Source organism: Oncorhynchus keta, unplaced genomic scaffold (genome assembly GCF_023373465.1).
Source record: "Oncorhynchus keta strain PuntledgeMale-10-30-2019 unplaced genomic scaffold, Oket_V2 Un_contig_1056_pilon_pilon, whole genome shotgun sequence".
NCBI lineage: Eukaryota > Metazoa > Chordata > Actinopteri > Salmoniformes > Salmonidae > Oncorhynchus > Oncorhynchus keta.
The window spans coordinates 54,190-71,536 of record NW_026277141.1 but is presented as its reverse complement, the minus strand read 5'-3'; the positions used below and the strand labels follow the sequence as shown (position 1 = coordinate 71,536).

The 17,347-nt window shown below is 47.4% G+C and overlaps 1 protein-coding gene across 1 annotated transcript; it reads left to right on the top strand.

Moving 5' to 3' along the window:
• Positions 1-4,328: 4,328 nt before the first annotated feature.
• On the top strand, positions 4,329-14,447 carry LOC127916998 (CD5 antigen-like). The gene is made up of 8 exons (XM_052500456.1): positions 4,329-4,451; positions 10,707-10,736; positions 10,968-11,279; positions 11,701-12,006; positions 12,132-12,401; positions 13,220-13,540; positions 13,644-13,732; positions 13,846-14,447. Exons 1-8 carry the CDS (start codon positions 4,409-4,411, stop codon positions 13,984-13,986), a joined length of 1,512 nt encoding a protein of 503 aa, XP_052356416.1. The 5' UTR covers positions 4,329-4,408; the 3' UTR covers positions 13,987-14,447.
• The last annotated feature ends 2,900 nt before the right edge of the window (positions 14,448-17,347 follow it).

The window sequence follows — 17,347 nt, the reverse complement described above, 5'->3', positions numbered from 1 at the left end:
CTGATTGATGATGGTCAGTAGATCTTCTGAGATGGAACTCCAGCTACTGATTGATGATGGTCAGTAGATCTTCTGAGATGGAACTCCAGCTACTGATTGATGATGGTCAGTAGATCTTCTGAGATGGAACTCCAGCTACTGATTGATGATGGTCAGTAGATCTTCTGAGATGGAACTCCAGCTACTGATTGATGATGGTCAGTAGATCTTCTGAGATGGAACTCCAGCTACTGATTGATGATGGTCAGTAGATCTTCTGAGATGGAACTCCAGCTACTGATTGATGATGGTCAGTAGATCTTCTGAGATGGAACTCCAGCTACTGATTGATGATGGTCAGTAGATCTTCTGAGATGGAACTCCAGCTACTGATTGATGATGGTCAGTAGATCTACTGAGATGGAACTCCAGCTACTGATTGATGATGGTCAGTAGATCTACTGAGATGGAACTCCAGCTACTGATTGATGATGGTCAGTAGATCTTCTGAGATGGAACTCCAGCTACTGATTGATGATGGTCAGTAGATCTACTGAGATGGAACTCCAGCTACTGATTGATGATGGTCAGTAGATCTTCTGAGATGGAACTCCCAGCTACTGATTGATGATGGTCAGTAGATCTACTGAGATGGAACTCCAGCTACTGATTGATGATGGTCAGTAGATCTTCTGAGATGGAACTCCAGCTACTGATTGATGATGGTCAGTAGATCTTCTGAGATGGAACTCCAGCTACTGATTGATGATGGTCAGTAGATCTTCTGAGATGGAACTCCAGCTACTGATTGATGATGGTCAGTAGAGCTTCTGAGATGGACCTGAATCAAATCAAATGTATTTATATAGCCCTTCGTACATCAGCTGATATCTCAAAGTGCTGTACAGAAACCCGGCCTAAAACCCCAAACAGCAAGCAATGCAGGTGTAGAAGCACGGTGGCTAGGAAAAACTCCCTAGAAAGGCCAAAACCTAGGAAGAAACCTAGAGAGGAACCAGGCTATGAGGGGTGGCCAGTCCTCTTCTGGCTGTGCCAGGTGGAGATTATAACAGAACATGGCCAAGATGTTCAAATGTTCATAAATTACCAGCATGGTCAAATAATAGGTCTGGGACAGGTAGCACGTCTGCTGAACAGGTCAAGATTCCATAGCCGCAGGCAGAACAGTTGAAACTGGAGCAGCAGCACGGCCAGGTGGACTGGGGACAGCAAGGAGTCATCATGCCAGGTAGTCCTGAGGCATGGTCCTAGGGCTCAGGTCCTCCGAGAGAGAGAAAGAGAGAGAAAGAAAGAGAGAAAGAGAGAGAGAATTAGAGAGAGCTTACTTAAATTCACACAGGACACCGAATAAGACAGGAGAAGTACTCCAGATATAACAAACTGACCCTAGCCCCCAACTACTGGAGGATGAGACAGGAGGGGTCAGGAGACACTGTGGCCCCATCCGATGATACCCCCAGACAGACAGACAGACAGACAGACAGACAGACAGACAGACAGACAGACAGACAGACAGACAGACAGACAGACAGACAGACAGACAGACAGACAGACAGAACTACTAGTCACCCCTCCACTCTCTCCCTGAGTCCAGGCCCCAGACAGACAGAACAGCAACACCATCAGAACTATAGCAGTCTTCATTCTGAAATGACTCTGGTCTTCTTCAGAAGTAGTGCTGTAGTCTACAGGGTTCAGAACTCACCTTTTTAAACACTTCTTATCACTCATATCATGAGGTTTCACATGTGTTTAGTTACATAGTGCCCCATGTTCTTCTGAGTGATAAAACAGCAAACATTAAGAGTGTTTACTTATCAGACCCACATATATAATAAATATACTATAATATACTATATTCATATGCTTTTAGTACTCACACATGAATCATATCCTGTTTGCAGGTCATGTGTTGTTTTGAGCCAGCAGTAAAAACACACTGACAGGACAGTTCCTCTTATGGCCACTAGCATTGCTTGTTGTTTGGGGTTGTAGGCTGGGTTTCTGTGCAGCACTTTGAGACATCAGCTGATGTAAGAAGGGCTTTATGAATAAAATTGATTTGATGATTGATTTGAGTGGAACGGTGGGAGACAAACAGGACCCCCCCATCTCCCATACTCTTCTTCTCTCCCCTCTCCACTTCTCTCTCTCCCCTTTTCTCCCCCTCTCATCTTCCCCCGCTAATCTCCCCTCTCCTCTTCTCCCCTCTCCTCTTCTCCCCTCTCCTCTTCTCCCCTCTCCCCTCTCCACTTCTCCCCCTTTGATCTTCACCCGCTAATCTCCCCTCTCCTCTTCTCCCCCTCTGATCTTCACCCGCTAATCTCCCCTCTCCACTTCTCACCCCTCTGATCTTCACCCGCTAATCTCCCCTCTCCTCTTCTCCCCTCTCCTCTTCTCCCCTCTCCTCTTCTCCCCTCTCCCCTCTCCACTTCTCCCCCCTTGATCTTCACCCGCTAATCTCCCCTCTCCTCTTCTCCCCTCTGATCTTCACCCGCTAATCTCCCCTCTCCTCTTCTCCCCTCTCATCTCCCCCTCTCATCTTCCCCCGCTAATCTCCCCTCTCCTCTTCCCCCTCCTCTCCTCTCCTCTCCTCTCCTCTCCTCTCCTCTTCATATTTTATCACCAGTGATGTCATCATAACCAGTAACCCTTCAGCGATGGTCAACGGTCCAGAGCCTTCAGCGATGGTCAACGGTCCAGAGCCTTCAGCGATGGTCAACGGTCCAGAGCCTTCAGCGATGGTCAACGGTCCAGAGCCTTCAGCGATGGTCAACGGTCCAGAGCCTTCAGCGATGGTCAACGGTCCAAAGCCTTCAGCGATGGTCAACGGTCCAGAGCCTCCAGCGATGTTCCACGGCTCGGAGCTTCCTGCGCTGGTGCCAAGGCTGGAGTCTTCCTCTGCGCCGGTGCCCAGTCCAGGCACGGCTTTCAGCCCAGCTTCATGGCCGGATCTGCGGTCTGAGCGGGTGCTTCGTCCCTCAACAGGGCCGCCACCGAAGCTAGTTGCCAACCCAAACACTCCCCATCCAGGTTCAGGTTTTGCTGTCGGAGTTTGTAACTTTGGCGGAGGGGGGGATGTCACGCCCTGACCATAGGGTTCTGACATCAGCTGACCATCAGCTGCCCCCAGGGTTCTGACCATCAGCTGACCATCAGCTGCCCCCGGGGTTCTCTATGGTGCAAAAGGTCAGAGCTTGACTTGGGGGATGTTCTAGTCTTGAATTTCTATGTTGGTGTGAGTATGGTTCCCAATTGGAGGCAGCTGATGATCGTTGCCTCTAATTGGGGATGGTCCTTAGTGGGGTCCTTTTCCCACCTGTGTTTGTGGGATATTGTTCCGTTTTGGTTTAGTGCTCTGTGCGCTACGAACTTCACATTAATTTATTCTTTGTTGTTTTTTGAAGGTTCACTTCAATAAATATGTGGAACTCTACTCACGCTGCACCTTGGTCCGCTCATTATGTATACAACAAACGTGATACTCACTCACTGACAGACTGGGTTGGTAGAAGGAGACAGGGGAGGAGGGAGAGATGAGAGGGAGAGAGATAGGATGTATTGACAGACTGGGTTGGTAGAAGGAGACAGGGGAGGAGGGAGAGAGAGATGAGAGAGATAGGATGTATTGACAGACTGGGTTGGTAGAAGGAGACAGGGGAGGAGGGAGAAAGATGAGAGAGAGAGAGAGAGAGAGAGAGAGAGAGAGAGAGAGAGGAGAGAGAGAGAGAGAGAGAGAGAGAGAGAGAGAGAGAGAGAGAGAGATAGGACTTATTGACAGACTGGGTTGGTAGAAGGAGACAGGGGAGGAGAGAGAGAGAGAGATGAGAGAGATAGGACTTATTGACAGACTGGGTTGGTAGAAGGAGACAGGGAGAGGAGGATAGAGACTGGGTTGGTAGAAGGAGACAGGGGAGAGGGAGAGAGAGGGGAGAGAGAGAGAGAGATGAGAGAGATAGGACTTATTGACAGACTGGGTTGGTAGAAGAAGACAGGGGAGGAGAGAGAGAGACAAACATTTAAACCAACTGAATATATTTGTATCACTGACTTCTCACCAGTGATGTCATCATAACCAGTAACCTGTTCCTCTCTTGGGTCTTAGTGGAACATTAAGCCAATATTCTATAAGAGGTGAACTCAAGCAGTAGAAAGTTAGAGGTGATATTATAGGACACTATGTGTAACTTTGCTGCTCTGCCAGCAGTTTCCTGTGTAGTTTTTCTAATGCCAGTGTTTCCTGTAGGTTGGTGGGTTTAACTGATCTTATCTGCTTAGTTTGTCACGTCATAGAAGTAAGGAAGTAATGAGATAGAAGTCATATAGTCTAGCAGTATTTCTCACTCTTCAGTCCTCTCTTTATGACAGTAGACTTGTTTCGTCAGTGGAGCTCAAGTTAGAGGCAGATATGATACCTGCAGTGGTACTGATGACCCTGTTGTGGAGCACAGGTAAGATGCTGTTATACTGATATACACGTGTGACAGTAATTGCAGGGTTAGTAAAATAACATACAACTGGAAGAACATACAACTGGAAGCAGACAGTAAAAATGTGTCTCAAAGCAGGACAATGATGTGATCACCTGTAAATGTACTTTACTGTAGTCTAACTGTCCATCTGGGGACAGGCACTAATGTCAGTTAAGTTGTGATGGTGTCATGCATCTGACTGTTGTATATTCAGTGTGTCAATGATTGATTGTATCTGTCTCTATGTAAATGAATGAGGGTATGTATGATGTATTATATATTATATTGGTGTTATGTTAGAGTAGGAGAAGGGAGGGGTGTATATGATAGAGGTCTATGAGCTGAGTCAAGATCAACAGGTTCAACACTACATGTCAAGAAGAGAGAGGGAACATGCGTGAGAGAGAGAGAGAGAGAGAGAGAGAGAGAGAGAGAGAGAGAGAGATGAGCAGCGTGAGAGGGAGGGGAGAGTAGTGGAGGGGAGGGGACAGAGGAGGGGAGGGGAGAGAGAAGGGAGGGTGGAGAAGTAGAGGGAGAGAGATTTTTGGAGGAGAGAGAATGATAGAGAAGGGAGGGGATATTTGTGGAGGAGAGAGAAATTGTCAAGGTAGGGCTCCACTAGGGCCCTCTCAGTCAGCCGGCTCCACGAGGGCCCTATCAGCCAACCTGCTCCACTAGGGCCCTCTCAGTCAGCTGGCTCCACTAGGGCCCTCTCAGTCAGCTGGCTCCACTCGGGCCCTCTCAGCCAACCTGCTCCACTAGGGCCCTCTCAGTCAGCTGGCTCCACTAGGGCCCTCTCAGTCAGCTGGCTCCACTAGGGCACTCTCAGCCAGCTTGCTCCACTAGGGCCCTCTCAGTCAGCCGGCTCCACTAAGGCCCTCTCAGCCAGCTGGCTCCACTAGGGCCCTCTCAGCCAGCTTGCTCCACTAGGGCCCTCTCAGTCAGCCGGCTCCACTAAGGCCCTCTCAGCCAGCTGGCTCCACTAGGGCCCTCTCAGCCAGCTGGCTCCACTAGGGCCCTCTCAGCCAGTCGGCTCCACTATGGCCCTCTCAGCCAGCTGGCTCCACTAGGGCCCTCTCAGTCACCTGGCTCCACTAGGGCCCTCTCATCCAACCTGCTCCACTAGGGCCCTCTCAGTCAGCTGGCTCCACTAGGGCCCTCTCAGTCAGCTGGCTCCACTAGGGCCCTCTCAGCCAGCTGGCTCCACTAGGGCCCTCTCAGTCAGCTGGCTCCACTAGGGCCCTACCAGCCAGCTGGCTCCACGAGGGCCCTCTCAGTCACCTGGCTCCACTAGGGCCCTCTCAACCAGCTTGCTCCACTAGGGCCCTCTCAGTCAGCCGGCTCCACTAAGGCCCTCTCAGTCAGCTGTCTCCACTAGGGCCCTCTCAGTCAGCTGGCTCCACTCGGGCCCTCTCAGCCAGCTTGCTCCACTAGGGCCCTCTCAGCCAGCTTCCTCCACTAGGGCCCTCTCAGTCAGCTGGCTCCACTCGGGCCCTCTCAACCAGCTGGCTCCACTAAGGCCCTCTCAGTCAGCCGGCTCCACTAGGGCCCTCTCAGTCAGCCGGCTCCACTAAGGCCTTCTCAACCAGCTTGCTCCACTAGGGCCCTCTCAGTCAGCTGGCTCCACTAGGGCCCTCTCAGCCAGCTGGCTCCACTAAGGCCCTCTCAGTCAGCTGGCTCCACTAAGGCCCTCTCAGCCAGCTGGCTCCACTAGGGCCCTCTCAGCCAGCTTGCTCCACTAGGGCCCTCTCAGCCAGCTTCCTCCACTAGGGCCCTCTCAGTCAGCTGGCTCCACTCGGGCCCTCTCAGCCAGCTTGCTCCACTAGGGCCCTCTCAGCCAGCTTCCTCCACTAGGGCCCTCTCAGTCAGCTGGCTCCACTCGGGCCCTCTCAACCAGCTGGCTCCACTAAGGCCCTCTCAGTCAGCTGGCTCCACTCGGGCCCTCTCAGCCAGCTTGCTCCACTAGGGCCCTCTCAGCCAGCTTCCTCCACTAGGGCCCTCTCAGTCAGCTGGCTCCACTAGGGCCCTCTCAGCCAGCTTCCTCCACTAGGGCCCTCTCAGTCAGCTGGCTCCACTCGGGCCCTCTCAGTCAGCTGGCTCCACTCGGGCCCTCTCAGTCAGCTGGCTCCACTCGGGCCCTCTCAGTCAGCTGGCTCCACTAGGGCCCTCTCAGTCAGCTGGCTCCACTAAGGCCCTCTCAGCCAGCTGGCTCCACTAGGGCCCTCTCAGCCAGCTGGCTCCACTAAGGCCCTCTCAGCCAGCTGGCTCCACTAGGGCCCTCTCAGCCAGCCGGCTCCACTAGGGCCCTCTCAGCCAGCTGGCTCCACTAAGGCCCTCTCAGCCACCTGGCTCCACTAGGGCCCTCTCAGCCAGCTTGCTCCACTAGGGCCCTCTCAGTCAGCTGGCTCCACTAAGGCCCTCTCAGTCAGCTGGCTCCACTAGGGCCCTCTCAGCCAGCTTGCTCCACTAGGGCCCTCTCAGCCAGCTTCCTCCACTAGGGCCCTCTCAGTCAGCTGGCTCCACTCGGGCCCTCTCAGCCAGCTTTCTCCACTAGGGCCCTCTCAGCCAGCTTCCTCCACTAGGGCCCTCTCAGTCAGCTGGCTCCACTCGGGCCCTCTCAACCAGCTGGCTCCACTAAGGCCCTCTCAGTCAGCTGGCTCCACTCGGGCCCTCTCAGCCAGCTTGCTCCACTAGGGCCCTCTCAGCCAGCTTCCTCCACTAGGGCCCTCTCAGTCAGCTGGCTCCACTAGGGCCCTCTCAGCCAGCTTCCTCCACTAGGGCCCTCTCAGTCAGCTGGCTCCACTCGGGCCCTCTCAGTCAGCTGGCTCCACTCGGGCCCTCTCAGTCAGCTGGCTCCACTCGGGCCCTCTCAGTCAGCTGGCTCCACTAGGGCCCTCTCAGTCAGCTGGCTCCACTAAGGCCCTCTCAGCCAGCTGGCTCCACTAGGGCCCTCTCAGCCAGCTGGCTCCACTAAGGCCCTCTCAGCCAGCTGGCTCCACTAGGGCCCTCTCAGCCAGCCGGCTCCACTAGGGCCCTCTCAGCCAGCTGGCTCCACTAAGGCCCTCTCAGCCAGCTGGCTCCACTAAGCCCTCTCAGCCAGCTGGCTCCACTAAGGCCCTCTCAGTCAGCTGGCTCCACTAAGGCCCTCTCAACCAGCTTGCTCCACTAGGGCCCTCTCAGCCAGCTGGCTCCACTAAGGCCCTCTCAGCCAGCCGGCTCCACTAGGACCCTCTCAGCCAGCTTCCTCCACTAGGGCCCTCTCAGTCAGCTGGCTCCACTCGGGCCCTCTCAGCCAGCTGGCTCCACTAGGGCCCTCTCAGCCAGCTGGCTCCACTAAGGCCCTCTCAGTCAGCTGGCTCCACTAGGGCCCTCTCAGTCAGCTGGCTCCACTCGGGCCCTCTCAGCCAGCTGGTGTGTGTAGGAGAGTGTGAGATGTGTGAACAAAACGTAGAAGTACAAATGACATGATTGAACACTGTGGTATTTTACCTAACAGATACGGGAGCTTGTCAATATTATATTTGTTTTCAAATGATTCATAGTATTAGTACATAGTATTCATCCCCAAGACAATAATGAAATTGACAAAATCATAAATGTTATGAAATAAAACAAAACTTGTTGAACAAGTGGAGCAATTTGAATTGAAATGACAGTAAAACAACATTGTAGATGATAAAAGATTTGAATTAAAGTTGAACATTTACTGGTTGTGATAAAGTGCATTCAGAAAGTATTCAGACCTCTTGACTTTTAACACATTTTGGTATGTTACAGCCTTATTCCAAAATTCATTATATTGTTTATTTCCCCCCTTAGTCTACACACTATACCCCATAATGACATCACAATACCCCATAATGATATCACTATACCCCATAATGACATCACTATACCCCATAATGACATCACTATACCCCATAATGACATCACAATACCCCATAATGACATCACTAAACCCCATAATGACATCACAATACCCCATAATGACATCACTATACCCCATAATGACATCACAATACCCCATAATGACATCACAATACCCCATAATGACATCACTATACCCCATAATGACATCACTATATCCCATACTAACATCACTATACCTAATAATGACATCACAATACCCAATAATGACATCACAATACCCCATAATGACATCACAATACCTCATAATGACATCACTATACCCCATAATGACATCACTATACCCCATAATAACATCACAATACCCCATAATGACATTATACCCCATAATGACATCACTAAACCCCATAATGACATCACAACACCCCATAATGACATCACTATACCCCATAATGACATCACTAAACCCCATAATGGCATCACAATACCCCATAATGACATCACTATACCCCATAATGACATCACAATACCCCATAATGACATCACTATACCCCATAATGACATCACAATACCCCATAATGACATCACTATACCCCATACTAACATCACTATACCTCATAATGACATCACTACACCCCATAATGACATCACAATACCCCATAATGACATCACTATACCCCATAATGACAGCACAATACCCCATAATGACATCACTATACCCCATACTAACATCACTATACCCCATAATGACATCACTAAACCCCATAATGACATCACAATACCCCATAATGACATCACTATACCCCATAAGAAGATTAGAGAAAAAGGAGAGGGGGAGAAGATGAGATGGGAAGGGGGAGAAGAGGGGAGGAGAAGAGGGGAGGAGAGGAGAGGGGGGGCTTAAAACAACACATGACCTGCAAACATGATATGATCCATGTGTGAGTACTAAAAGCACGTGAATATAGTATATTTATTATATATGTGGGTTAACACTCTTAATGTTAATAGATGTTCCGGCCACTCTTAATTAACACTCTTAATGTTTGCTGTTTTATCACTCAGAAGAACATTGTTCACGATGTAACCAAACACATGTGAAACCTCATGATAAACCTGTCTTCACATCACATCATGAAAGGTCATGTTGATGTTCATTTAACCTCTGTCTCTCTCTTCCTCTGACTCCTCCCTTTCTCCTCTGACTCCTCCCTTTCTCCTCTGTCTCTCTCTTCCTCTGACTCCTCCCTTTCTCCACTGTCTCTCTCTTCCTCTGACTCCTCCCTTTCTCCTCTGACTCCTCCCTTTCTCCTCTGTCTCTCTCTTCCTCTGACTCCTCCCTTTCTCCTCTGTCTCTCTCTTCCTCTGACTCCTCCCTTTCTCCTCTGACTCCTCCCTTTCTCCTCTGTCTCTCTCTTCCTCTGACTCCTCCCTTTCTCCTCTGTCTCTCTCTTCCTCTGACTCCTCCCTTTCTCCTCTGACTCCTCCCTTTCTCCTCTGTCTCTCTCTTCCTCTGACTCCTCCCTTTCTCCTCTGTCTCTCTCTTCCTCTGACTCCTCCCTTTCTCCTCTGACTCCTCCCTTTCTCCTCTGTCTCTCTCTTCCTCTGACTCCTCCCTTTCTCCTCTGTCTCTCTCTTCCTCTGACTCCTCCCTTTCTCCTCTGACTCCTCCCTTTCTCCTCTGTCTCTCTCTTCCTCTGACTCCTCCCTTTCTCCTCTGTCTCTCTCTTCCTCTGACTCCTCCCTTTCTCCTCTGACTCCTCCCTTTCTCCTCTGTCTCTCTCTTCCTCTGACTCCTCCCTTTCTCCTCTGTCTCTCTCTTCCTCTGACTCCTCCCTTTCTCCTCTGACTCCTCCCTTTCTCCTCTGTCTCTCTCTTCCTCTGACTCCTCCCTTTCTCCTCTGACTCCTCCCTTTCTCCACTGTCTCTCTCTTCCTCTGACTCCTCCCTTTCTCCTCTGACTCCTCCCTTTCTCCTCTGTCTCTCTCTTCCTCTGACTCCTCCCTTTCTCCTCTGACTCCTCCCTTTCTCCACTGTCTCTCTCTTCCTCTGACTCCTCCCTTTCTCCTCTGACTCCTCCCTTTCTCCTCTGTCTCTCTCTTCCTCTGACTCCTCCCTTTCTCCTCTGTCTCTCTCTTCCTCTGACTCCTCCCTTTCTCCTCTGACTCCTCCCTTTCTCCTCTGTCTCTCTCTTCCTCTGACTCCTCCCTTTCTCCTCTGACTCCTCCCTTTCTCCACTGTCTCTCTCTTCCTCTGACTCCTCCCTTTCTCCTCTGACTCCTCCCTTTCTCCTCTGTCTCTCTCTTCCTCTGACTCCTCCCTTTCTCCACTGTCTCTCTCTTCCTCTGTCTCTCTCTTTCTCCTCAGATCTCCAGGCTCAAAGCGTCAGTCCACCAGGTAGGTAGAGTATAAATCTCCAGTGATTATAGCAGTTCAATATTAGTCAACTTTATTATCCCACATGGAGAAATTCATGTGTCCATACAAACCATTCTAAACCCCAATAACAAGTAGTGTTTTATGGAACTACTAATACTTGTCAACCACAAAACATCACTGCTGTTAGAATAACAGAATCACTGTCATCATCTGTCCTCACCACTGTGTTTTCCTCTCTGCTGTTTACAGCTGAAGACTCAGTCAGACTGGTGAATGGGACCACTTCCTGTTCTGGGACAGTGGAAGTCTTCTACAGAGGAGAGTGGTCAGGTCTATGTACTGGGTGGTGGGACATGATGCTAGAGGTTAAGGTTGTGTGTAGAGAGCTGAACTGTGGGAATCCTGTAGCTGAATCTAGAGGAGGTCTGATTGAAGATGGAAGAATAGGAGTCAGACTATTGAGATGTAGTGGAGATGAGTCTTCTATTAGACAGTGTGAATACATAGGAGGAAAACCTGGTGTCTGTTATGGTGAATATTATCATCATGTGACCTGTTCAGGTAAGAGGCTGGTCATATTGAGAGATTTATTTATACATTATTACCATGTATCATGTTTTATGTGTTTTTATTTAATTTAAATAGAGGGAGAGATGTCAGATGTATTTAAACATTATATTTGTGTTTGTCATATTGGTTTATGGGAGATGTTCATGGGCAGATCATTGTAGTTCAGATGGTACTGAAGTGAAGCTGCCTGATGGATGTCCAGCTGTTTATTTTCTATAAAGTGAAGTGAACTTATTCCTGTCTCCTGCCTGCATTATTCCCAACCCGATCCTGAGTGACTAAGAACCCATTTCTACCTCTTACAGTATCAAACATAGCAAACTGCTATCTTTTATCCAACATATTTGTGTTTAGTCCTTGACAGTGTCATCAACAAATCTGATTGAATGTTCAACCAACTCTTTTTCTCCAGAGTCTGTGCGGCTTGTGGATGGAGCTGGTCTCTGCTCTGGGAGAGTGGAGGTGAAGTCCAATCAGTCCTGGGCCTCAGTGTGTGAAGCTGACTTTGACCGGCAGGATGCAGAGGTAGTCTGTAGGGATGTTGGCTGTGGGGCTCCTGCAGCTCTACAGGGGGGGCTCTATGGAGAAGGTGAGGGTCAGACCTGGGATAAAGAGTTCCAGTGTAAAGGTAATGAGTCCCTTCTCCTGGACTGTGACACCTCAGACAGAGAGAACAACACCTGCCTACCTGGTAATGCTGTTGGACTCACCTGCTCAGGTAAGAAACAGTTTGTCACTCAATCAACATTGTTTCTCACCTGGAGTGAAGAATATGAGAGACAATATAGGTGTGTTTTAGTGAGAAAATAGTAAGATTACTGTCTCTCTCTTTGCATTTCTCAGAGCCTGATGATGTGAGGCTGGTGGGAGGAGGCAGTCGCTGTGCTGGTGGAGTGGAGTGGTACGACCAGGGAGAGTGGAGGACTGTGGGAGCTGAGGACTGGGATGTAGCTGCAGTAGTGTGTAGACAGCTGGGTTGTGGCTCCACTGTTTCAGTACCACCTGGAAACACCACTAGAGGGTTTAGAGTTTCCTGTTCTGGGCCCGAGTCTTCACTGAGGGAGTGTAGAAGAATGTATGATCTCCATCCTGGACTCACAGTGATCTGCTCAGGTAATAACAAGATACACTATATGGCCAAAAGTATGTGGACTTTAGTGGATTCGGCTATTTCAACACACCTGTTAATGACAGGTGTATAAAATCGAGCACACAGCCATGCAATCTCCATAGACAAACATTAGCAGTAAAATGTCCTTACTGAATATCTCAGTGACTTTCAATGTGGCAAGTCTGGGAGCAACAACGGCTCAGCTGTGAAGTGGTAGACAACACAAGCTCACAGAACGGACCGTTGAGTGTTGAAATGTGTAGATCTTAAGAATAATCCTCTGATGAAAAACTCACTGCTGAGTTCCACACACTTTTGTCCATGTATTATATCTCCTTCCTGGACTCACAGTGATCTGCTCAGGAAATATCAACATATTATAATTATATTCAACTGATTTCCTTCATTCATACAACTTCCTCTGCACCTCTCATGATGACTGTTTAACTTGTCAGTCTGCTTTTCTAAATATATCACTCAGTCAAGTAGGAATCAAATACACCTTAAATATCCCAGAATGCTTTTGTATTTGAGTGTTACCTCAGTGAACGTCTCTACTCACTACCACTGTCACATGTCATGTTATTATCACATCTAAATGAGGAAAGTAGTTGAGGAGCTACGTTTTCTTTTTCTCTCCTCTTGTTCCAGATGTCCTGCTTCAGCCTGATATCAACATATGTTGTCTCAGTGACTGTAGGCCCACTACTCATGTTGCCCTGTGAGGGAGGGTGGCTGGCACTGTTACATGCTGATGTTATTGTCATATCTATAGGAAACTAGTTGAAGAGGTTTTTCTTGTTCTCTTTCATTGTTACAGATCTCCTGGTCCAGCCTGATATCTTCCTGACTGACCCAATGGGAGGGGTCTTCAGGGGCCACCAGGGGCCCGAGATGTTCAAGGGCTACAACTTCACCATCACCTGCTCCACTCAGCCACAGTACCCAGGAGGCTCCTTCCTCCTCACGTTCACCGGCTCCAACAGAACCCAGACCCAGCCAGCTGTCAATCACTCTGCTGCCTTCCTCTTCCCTGCTGCAGATGACTCCCACCAAGGGAACTACATCTGTGTTTATGAGAATTATGTTTTCTCTCATAACTTCTCCTCTGAGAGTGAGCTCCTCTCCCTCACCATCACAGGTAACTGAACATGAACCAGACTTATAACTTTGTCATTGACAGATTTCCCACAGATCTATGTGATGATGATCAGTCCCCTCATCAAAGGTGTTTCTGTTTGCAGCCTCTCCTCTGCCAGCCTTCATCATCAGACACGTTGTAGTGCTGCTGATCCTACTGACAACCATCACCACCTCCTACCTGTACTACAAGGTAAAGACATTTACTCAGACGTTACAAGTCATTTAAACTAGAGGGAGAGGGAGGGAGAGAGAATGGAGATACTAGAGAGTAAATGTCTGACTGTTGGTGCTGTGTCTCTCTAGCCCACCAGGAGGCAGAAGAGAGTGAACAGGGTGAGCAGCATGGATCTTTATGTCAATGCCATGGAGATGGTCTCTCTGAGCTCCAGAGCTGAAGCTGGACCGGGAGAGGAGAGAGCAGCCCAGGGGACGGAGGAGGAGTAGAATGAATCTGACCCTACATGCTGATCTTAGGTCAGTTGTGTGTTTTAAATCGATGGTCAGCAGTGGACTGGTGTTTAAAATGTGGTGACAAACCTGAAGTGGTTCTAATTTTAATAACAAGTTCAGAATTAGTTTATCTTTCTAGAACCTTGGAAGAAATCTAAAAGGAGTGACTGCAACCACCATTATTCATTTAGTTTGGTTTTTACCACCAGGGTAGCATGTGGTTCTGGGTAACAAGGGGTTTTGGTAACATGGGGTTTTGTGTAACATGGTGTTTTGGGTGACATGGGGTTTTGGTAACATGGTGTTTTGGGTATCATGGGGGTTTGGGTAACATGGGGTTTTGGTAACATGGGGTTTTGGGTAACATGGGGTTTTGGTAACATGGGGTTTTGGGTAAGATGGTGTTTTGGGTAACATGGGGTTCTGGGTAACATGGGGGTTTGGGTATCATGGGGTTCTGGTAACATGGTGTTTTGGGTATCATGGGGTTCTGGTAACATGGGGTTTTGGGTAACATGAGGTTTTGGGGTAACATGGGGTTTTTGGTATCATGGGGTTTTGGGTAACATGAGGTTTTGGGGTAACATGGGGTTTTTGGTAAATGGGGTTTTGGGTAACATGATGTTTTGGGTAACATGGGGTTTTGGTAACATGGGGTTTGGGGTAACACAGGGTTTTGGGTAACATGGGGTTTGGATAACATGGGGTTTGATTATTTTAAGAGAGTAGCTCAGTAATGGAATACCTAGGATAGGGTAAGTAATCCTTCAACACCCCCCTAAAAATATTTAGATGCACTATTGTAAGTGGCTGTTCCACTGGATGTCATAAGGTGTATGCACCAATTTGTAAGTCGCTCTGGATAAGAGCGTCTGCTAAATGACTTAAATGTAATGTAAATGTAAATGTAATGGCTATTTTGTGTTCCAGAATGCTTTCTGCTTTTGTCTTCATCTTATTTAGTGTCTCTTAGATTCTTTATCTTATTTAGTGTCTCTTAGATTCTTTATCTTATTTAGTGTCTCTTAGATTCTTTATCTTATTTAGTGTCTCTTAGATTCTTTATCTTATTTAGTGTCTCTTAGATTCTTTATCTTATTTAGTGTCTCTTAGATTCTTTATCTTGAAGTGTTTCCATTATTCATCATATTTTCCTCGTCGTTTTGGTTTGTTGTTGGTATATATATGGAGATAGTGATGCTATTGATTAAAAATGTTATGATATTGATTATTGATTATGAAGTAGATTGTTGTTATGATGTTGGTCTCTAAACTGCCATGTCATCAACTGAATGCGTTTAATAAAATTACAGGCTGTCAGTCTTGTGTGATTTAATTATTAGACAGACTACAACATACAGTATGAATTAACTGAGATCAGTCTGTGTGATTCCCCTCTTGGACAGACTACAACATACAGTATGAATTAACTGAGATCAGTCTGTGTGATTCCCCTCTTGGACAGACTACAACATACAGTATGAATTAACTGAGATCAGTCTGTGTGATTTAATTATTAGACAGACTACAACATACAGTATGAATTAACTGAGATCAGTCTGTGTGATTCCCCTCTTGGACAGACTACAACATACAGTATGAATTAACTGAGATCAGTCTGTGTGATTCCCCTCTTGGACAGACTACAACATACAGTATGAATTAACTGAGATCAGTCTGTGTGATTCCCTTCTTGGACAGACTACAACATACAGTATGAATTAACTGAGATCAATCTGTGTGATTTAATTATTAGACAGACTACAACATACAGTATGAATTAACTGAGATCAGTCTGTGTGATTCCCCTCTTGGACAGACTACAACATACAGTATGAATTAACTGAGATCAGTCTGTGTGATTCCCCTCTTGGACAGACTACAACATACAGTATGAATTAACTGAGATCAGTCTGTGTGATTCCCTTCTTGGACAGACTACAACATACAGTATGAATTAACTGATATCAGTCTGTGTGATTCCCCTCTTGGACAGACTACAACATACAGTATGAATTAACTGAGATCAGTCTGTGTGATTCCCTTCTTGGACAGACTACAACATACAGTATGAATTAACTGAGATCAGTCTGTGTGATTCCCCTCTTGGACAGACTACAACATACAGTATGAATTAACTGAGATCAGTCTGTGTGATTCCCCTCTTGGACAGACTACAACATACAGTATGAATTAACTGAGATCAGTCTGTGTGATTCCCCTCTTGGACAGACTACAACATACAGTATGAATTAACTGAGATCAGTCTGTGTGATTCCCCTCTTGGACAGACTACAACATACAGGATGAATTAACTGAGATCAGTCTGTGTGATTCCCCTCTTGGACAGACTACAACATACAGTATGAATTAACTGAGATCAGTCTGTGTGATTTAATTATTAGACAGACTACAACATACAGTATGAATTAACTGAGATCAGTCTGTGTGATTCCCCTCTTGGACAGACTACAACATACAGTATGAATTAACTGAGATCAGTCTGTGTGATTTAATTATTAGACAGACTACAACATACAGTATGAATTAACTGAGATCAGTCTGTGTGATTCCCCTCTTGGACAGACTACAACATACAGTATGAATTAACTGAGATCAGTCTGTGTGATTCCCCTCTTGGACAGACTACAACATACAGTATGAATTAACTGAGATCAGTCTGTGTGATTCCCTTCTTGGACAGACTACAACATACAGTATGAATTAACTGATATCAGTCTGTGTGATTCCCCTCTTGGACAGACTACAACATACAGTATGAATTAACTGAGATCAGTCTGTGTGATTCCCTTCTTGGACAGACTACAACATACAGTATGAATTAACTGAGATCAGTCTGTGTGATTCCCCTCTTGGACAGACTACACCATACAGTATGAATTAACTGAGATCAGTCTGTGTGATTCCCCTCTTGGACAGACTACAACATACAGTATGAATTAACTGAGATCAGTCTGTGTGATTCCCCTCTTGGACAGACTACAACATACAGTATGAATTAACTGAGATCAGTCTGTGTGATTCCCCTCTTGGACAGACTACAACATACAGGATGAATTAACTGAGATCAGTCTGTGTGATTCCCCTCTTGGACAGACTACAACATACAGTATGAATTAACTGAGATCAGTCTGTGTGATTCCCCTCTTGGACAGACTACAACATACAGTATGAATTAACTGAGATCAGTCTGTGTGATTCCCCTCTTGGACAGACTACAACATACAGTATGAATTAACTGAGATCAGTCTGTGTGATTCCCCTCTTGGACAGACTACAACATACAGTATGAATTAACTGAGATCAGTCTGTGTGATTCCCCTCTTGGACAGAC

Excerpts from the sequence above, each read along its gene's own strand:
- LOC127916998 (XM_052500456.1), top strand. The coding sequence starts at position 4,409 with ATGATACCTGCAGTGGTACTGATGACCCTGTTGTGGAGCACAG. Across the intron at positions 10,737-10,967 it reads TCAAAGCGTCAGTCCACCAG|CTGAAGACTCAGTCAGACTG; the intron begins GTAGGTAGAGTA and ends TGCTGTTTACAG. Across the intron at positions 11,280-11,700 it reads TCATCATGTGACCTGTTCAG|AGTCTGTGCGGCTTGTGGAT; the intron begins GTAAGAGGCTGG and ends CTTTTTCTCCAG.